The 6850-nt window shown below is 39.1% G+C and overlaps 1 protein-coding gene across 1 annotated transcript; it reads right to left on the reverse strand.

Annotated features, from left to right (window-relative positions):
• Nucleotides 1-427: 427 nt before the first annotated feature.
• Nucleotides 428-5110, reverse strand: LOC125472738 (microtubule-associated protein 70-2-like). Its single transcript, XM_048574514.1, has 11 exons — nt 4852-5110; nt 4383-4468; nt 3695-3760; nt 3422-3592; nt 2985-3155; nt 2710-2865; nt 2460-2606; nt 1847-1918; nt 1244-1741; nt 970-1157; nt 428-760 (listed from the first exon to the last, which is right to left on the reverse strand). Exons 1-11 carry the CDS (start codon nt 5066-5068, stop codon nt 742-744), a joined length of 1791 nt encoding a protein of 596 aa, XP_048430471.1. The 5' UTR covers nt 5069-5110; the 3' UTR covers nt 428-741.
• Nucleotides 5111-6850: the final 1740 nt, after the last annotated feature.

The raw sequence follows: 6850 nt of genomic DNA on the forward strand, positions 1-6850 counted from the left end.
CAAAATTTGGGGTGAATTGATAGAAGCTAAATCATCATCTATTGATCCAGACTCCATCTTTGTTACCCAACTCACGAATGAGACATTTCCCCAACATCAAGAGTACCACGAGGCGAAAACAAACGTTTAGCTCCCGAATCAAATGGTGTGTCAAAGTAGAGCCAATGGTCCCAAGAAATGCATCCATGAAAGCTCGAACTCAAGTTGAAAATTCCGAACTTTTGCTTGCTTTCCAGTGCATTTGAATTAATTTGTGGTGAAAAAAATACCTAAAAATAGCATTTTTCAAAAATTGTCACCTTGTTTAGAACACAAAACTCAGGATTGAAGAAGGATAGGATTAGAGCTCTCCAATCCTCTCCAATCTATTCCAATCCTCTTTGAAAATCCTCTCCAACCCTTCCAATCACGTGTGCCAAACACGGCATTAGGGTATACAAAGTTTTATATTGACTTCAGTTTCCTTGAATGAAGATTCTAACAAAGCCTCATCTCTTAACTTTTCCCCACCGTTGGCGGTATTTCCAGGACATATTAGTACAAAAGAAATATACAGAGCAGGTTGACCTGAACAACCTGAAGTCAGTTCTTTACAAATTGCCTACCCGGTGGCCAAGACAACTTAAATAGATGGAGACGGGAGAGGAAAATCACAACAAAACCAACAGTCCTAGTGACTGCAGAGCTGAAGAATCACAGAAACATCCATGATGTGGTGATTCTGTCACCACTGCTGTGTACCTATGACATGTGTGCGTTTCTGAAAGAAGCAAAACTTTTGGTCAGGCGGATTAATATTTTTCTGCTGGAGGTAGGCTGGTAGCTCAAAGTTTTCAATCAACTTGGGGCACCACGCATTTTTCTTTCATTTTATGCCATGAAAGAACTTATCACGAACAGGAATGACAGACTCGATGCACAACTATTGCATCATTCTTAGGCCATTACAGATTGTACACGAGTAATTACCTTGAAGAAAGTGTGTGAGAACTATTTATTGCCCCCCGAGGAGCACTTAAGCGCTGTGTCCGCTGATCATGCTCCTTGGTGACACGCATTGCAGAGACTTCTTTCTCCTTTGCAGCTACTTCTCTCCGCATCTTTTTGCCCTCAACCTCCATTGCTTTGCTAAGTGTATCCACCTTCTTTGCCAACATCTACTTGATTTCACAACAAAAACAAATTAAAAAATACGAAACTGGGAAGTGGTCGCAAAATTAACAAGATATACCTACTATCTAACCTCAATCACATCATCCTTGTCTTTGAGGGTTTGATCTTTCTCGTGGCAAGTTTTCCTCAAAGATACGACCTCTTTCTGTAACATATCATACAGTACTCCAGAAACATAATCTTCATGTTCTCTCCTGGACTGTTCACCCAAAGTTCCATTTGAGCTCTCCTCATGTCTACCAATTACCTCATTCATCTCTGTCTGATCATTGGCACTGTTAGGCATGATATCTTTCCCAGTTGCATCTTCAAATGATCTAGTTGAAACCTTGGCTTCTTTCAATATTGCAGTGGCACTGTTGGAACGGTTGAAACCAGATTGTAAGTTTGATTTTGTCCCGTATAGATAGCCATTAGAGGACAATTGAGAAACAATATCAGATCCACCAATTGACTGGCGCCTTGAAGGCCCATTGCTTATGATTCTTCCATTTGAAGTAGCGCGTGCTTTACCATTAGATGCTTTAAATTTATCCTCCAAAACCTTAAATCTTAATTGGTATTTTTCCTAAGAAATCAATAAAAAATCAACTATTATGAAGAGGAATAAGCACTTAACAAATGAGAGTAAAAGAAATTGTAAGCACAGACCAAACTCAAACAGTTAGCATACCTTCAATTGTGCTTCTGCCTTTGCAGTACGCTGAGCTACAGCCAGCTTGTCTCTAAGTTGCTGCATTTCTCCCTACAAAAAAAATGGGTCAAATATTTTAGACCTCAACTGAAACTAACTGTTCATTTCATTAATTGTTTTCACTTTTCCCCCCATCTTTTGAAGGAAAATAAATCATCTTTGTATACCAGCATGCACACACGAAAATATATTGTCCAGAATCCAGATTTATACGCAAGTGGACAAGAAGTCCAGATTGAAAACAAAAACAAACCACCAAGACAACAGGAAAGTCCCCCTAAAAAAACAGCTATAGAGCTCCATAAAACCAACTGAAAACAGTTTTCCAATCCAACCAAAGGACTGAAAATTTAAAATCTGAAGAAACCGAAGCCCAAACTATACATCCCCAAAAAGTCCTGGCTTTTTTCTCCTTTCCTGGTAATTTATGCTTCTCTATCACCATGCATTTGGCAAAAGGTCAACAATAATCATTGCAGTTCATCTATGGTATGAGTTGATAATTCTATATATTAATCCTTTTGGGTTAACAATATACATTAAAGGACTTGTATGCAAAGATGATGTGGTACATATTGAAGTCATAACATGCCTGAAAAAATTTCCTTTCTTCAAGCCATTGCTTTACGGGCATCACTTTGTCACTGGAGTCTTTCCACTCATTCGCAACAACAGTGGCAACCCGATTTACGGAGACCTTTGCACGAGCCACCTCCCGCTCCAATAGTTTTTTCTCCTCCTACACAAGCTTGAAGGTCAGAGGAAGTTTGCATTTGTGACGAAGACTCAGAACAACTACGAGGTGGTATGCAAGTACTGGATTTCCATGAAACAGTTATTACATTCATCTCCTGCACTTTCCGCTGGTAATCACGCACAGCATTGGCTGCAGCTCCACCAGCTAAAACAGCCTCCTCAAGTTCTCGAACAGTTTGCATTAGCTTCTCAACCTCAGCTACCTTTTGCCTCTGCATTTTATCAAGTATTTTGTTCTCCTCCTGATAATGGACAATTCCATATTATGTAAAATGGTGTCTAATGCTAGTACACACCTCTGGTACATTCCCTCTATCACACAAATTGCATGCAGTAGGAAAACTCTGAACAACATACAAACCTGGCATATTTCAATCTGTTTCATTAGCTCTTGGTTTTTGTTTTGCAGATCATCAACCAAAGATGCTTTTCTCAAGGCAATCTGAACAGTTCTCTCAGCTTCAAGCAGAGCAGCCTCCTTGGATTTAGTAAGCCGATCAAGAACTCTGTTGTCGTCCTGCAACTTGGCTACCTAAAAAAAAAATACATCAAGAAGTAAAAGAAAATTTAACTCATTATAATTATTATTTCATGTAAATAAATGAGTCAACAGATCCATTAACACTATAGAAACCAAACACATATTGAACAGTCTATACCCCAAATGTACAAACCAAATATGGTAGCCAAAATCGACACTCAAAACTGACACAAAAACACTATATAAAGTTTTTACAACGCTATCTGTCTTAAAAAGCAAAATTCAAGGGGTCACAGAATTGCAGAATGAAAGCATACCTCCTGCCTAGCAAGCTTAAGCTCTGCCTCCAGCGGAGCAATGATGGCTTCAATGGGTGGCATTTCATCATCTTTCTGTGCAGCGTGAACTCTTCGGAGTGTGGCTTCCGCTGCAAATTGCGCAGCCAAAGCTGCTTTTTTCTCATCATTTATTTTCTTAATCTCAAGATTCTGCAAATCATAGTGTACTAAGTATATCGCAAGCAGAAAAGATTTCAATGTTGGTAACAGAAGACATTACGATCAGGCAGCAAGGGAAACTACAATTATTACCTTGCTTTCCAAATGCGCTTCAGCTGCTTTAAGCTTTTCATCCACTTTGTCAAGTTCATCTGTCAACTGAAATTATTAACCAACAAAAAAATTCAGGACTCCATATATTGTTGACAGATAAAAGACTTTTGTTTTTTTTTTTTTTTGAGCACATCGATATTTTTACACTAGGGGGAGGGGGAGTTTGGCTAAGCCACACGACAGATAAAAGACATAGCATCAAGTATTGACAAATAAAATTGAAACTGGTTTTTAAGAATCTTGATAACTTTCACAGATTGAAAAGCCACTTTAAGATAAAGTTGCTGATTAAGTTTTCCTTTTTGGCTATGTTAGATTTTTATTAGTTTCATTCCTGTAACTCGATTCTGGCAGACATCTAGCTCACTGTTTGTTCTAGTCTGCATCTAAAAAAAAAGGGATGATGGTCTGCTGGTCTCCCATACCTACGTAATTGTTTCCGCATAGATTGAGTAAGTCCAAAATTACTGTTTCATCAAATAGAATATGTACAAACTACAAACGTTGTTAGTAAGAACTTAGAAGAAGCAACTTACGACCGAGTTGGTAAGATTCCATTCTTTGGTTATGCAATTGGTCTAAAAATAAAGAATCCGATCGCTAATGCCGAAGGAAGAAAAATGTGGTGAAATTACTGATAAGTGGAAGCACAAAACAAACAGAGTACCTCTTCAACGGCCTTTTCTTTAAGACGCTCTGAATTTCTCAAAGACTTGATTTCCGCCACAGCATCTCCCAACTCCCTCTCTTTATCTGTGCAATTCCATTTCCATTTTCCATTTCATCAGTTTTTGGTTTTGATACAGAATTCACTCAATTATTATATGCTACATGAAATGAAAATTAATCAAAAATAAGAAATGCATTTTTGGGAAAATAATTATTGTAGCTCTAAAATTTGAATGATCCTTTCTCCTTAGCTAGCAAATGCGGCTTTGAAATTTAACCCGGAAAAAAACAGAGCGACATTAAGAAGAATTCTCTCAATTTTTTTCGAAAACTGAGACGAATTTTCAATTCGATGAGATAAAGATTATCATGTATTATTAAGTAGACAGAAAAATGGGAGTCCAAATTTTGCCGGAGAAAGAGTTTTTTTTTTTTTTTTCCGGAAAATTGAGAGAAGAGATGGATACCGCGGAGGTCATTTTCGAGGCGGTTGAGCTCAACTCGGACTGGATCGGAGCCGTGCATGAGGGTGATGATGTCATCGACATCGGAGCCGGAACGGGAGATTCCGGCGGAGGAATTGGTCTTCTTGCGAGCCCTGAAGGAAGCGGAGGAGGTGAGTACCGGTGGCTTAATCGGCGGGTGGTATTCGCCGTTGCTAATGTGAGTAGCGGTGCTGGCCATTGAAACTGGGGGGAGAAAAGATCTGGTGGTGCCGAGCTCACACGACGCCCCGCCCCCGAGCCCTAAATTACAGGAACAGAAAACTGCAGCCTGGAGAGAGTATAATTTTCTATATCATTTATTCCTCTATGGGATGACGCCTTGCAGTGTCAGTCAGTGAGAGTCGAGAGAGAGAGAGTAGAGAGAGAGGAGAGAGAGAGGATTAATTTTAAATAGATTTGCGATTAAGGATGAAAGATGGGGTTTAGGCGGGGTTGAGAGTCGAGACTAGAACAAGAGAGGGACAAAGATAAGGGTGGACATAAAAACCGCAAAACCGTATAAAAAATTAAAAAAAACAGAAAAGAATCGTATTGATCGGAAAAGTCAACTTTAAGTCAAAAATCGGGTCGAACTGTTCAAACCAGTTCTGGTTCCAGTTTCAAATGAACAAGAACCGGCCAGAATCGAATCGTTTTATTAATAATAAATTAATTAATTATATATACACACATGTCACATCCCGGGCCGAGGCGGATCACTTCCCTGGCCCGCTCCACCACTGTAGCACGATATTGTCCGCTTTGGGCTTACCATTCCCTCACGGTTTTGTTTTTGAGAACTCACGAGCAACTTCCCAGTGGGTCACCCATTATGGGATTGCTCTAGCCCCCTTCTCGCTTAACTTTGAAGTTCCTACGGAACCCGAAGCCAGTGAGCTCCCAAAAGGCCTCATGCTAGGTAGGGATGGGAATATACATTTAAGGATCACTCTCCTGGGCGATGTGGGATGTTACACACATGTCATGGCATAACAAGTTGCAAAATTAGTTTTACCAAGTTGCACAGGATGTCATCCCAATTAGGGCTCACTCACCTCAGATTATTTTGGAGTATCTTTCTCTTTAAATTTGCATATAAATAATTTAGTAATTAAATGTACTAATTTGTGTCTTTGATAGATCTAATGCTTGTAATTTGTAATTCAAAAACACATAAATGGTCATTGGTGTTAGATTTGCTGCTATTTTGTTTAGCGATTTGTATCTTGTTATGCAATTTTTCAACATGGGTATCTGAGATATTTTTGTGTGGGTTACTTGATGCAGTCAGTTCATTTGGAGGCTTCCCTGTACCGAGTCTTGTGACTTCTCAACTGATCTTTCTTCATTTGTTATGTGAGTGTTATTTTTTTGTTTTATTGTTAGAATCTACTCTAAGTTTTGTATTCAGGTTTTATACGGCTTTGCTTATGTGGATTTCAAATAATTTAGTATTCAAAACCGTAAATCGGCAAGAACTGAATCGGAACCGATATAGACTGAACCGTACGGTTCTAGTAATAAATTGAAGCAAAACCGTACTAAACCGAACCGTTGATATTTTAAGGTTCCGGTTCCGGTTCCGGTTCCGATTTAGGGATGGAACCACACCGTGCTCACCCCTAGAGAGAGAGAGAGAGAGAGAGATAGTGTGTGGCGTTGGATAGGCTTGTAAATTGCATCCGCATTTGGTTGGAGTTTATCCAGTGTTCTAAAAAACTGCCTAGGCGCTGGGCGGTGGTGACCCAAGACGTTTTCTTGCAAATTGGTTGGAAAAATCAGTTAGGCTCTAGGCGGCTAGGCGGTTTGTTTTTTTTTTTTTTTTGAAACTAAAAAAAAAAAAAAATCCTATCTACATTATTATATTTCCTTATTTTCCTCCTATTTTGCATTTTATATGGTTTTAAATTGTGAACTTATTGTACATGTGTCATCCTACAATACTCCTCACTATGGTTATATGACATACATGCTTAATGTG

Source organism: the organism of the source record quoted next, unplaced genomic scaffold (genome assembly GCF_019419815.1).
Source record: "Pyrus x bretschneideri cultivar Hongxiangsu unplaced genomic scaffold, Pyrus_bretschneideri_v1 Contig72, whole genome shotgun sequence".
In the NCBI taxonomy this organism is placed as follows: domain Eukaryota; kingdom Viridiplantae; phylum Streptophyta; class Magnoliopsida; order Rosales; family Rosaceae; genus Pyrus; species Pyrus x bretschneideri.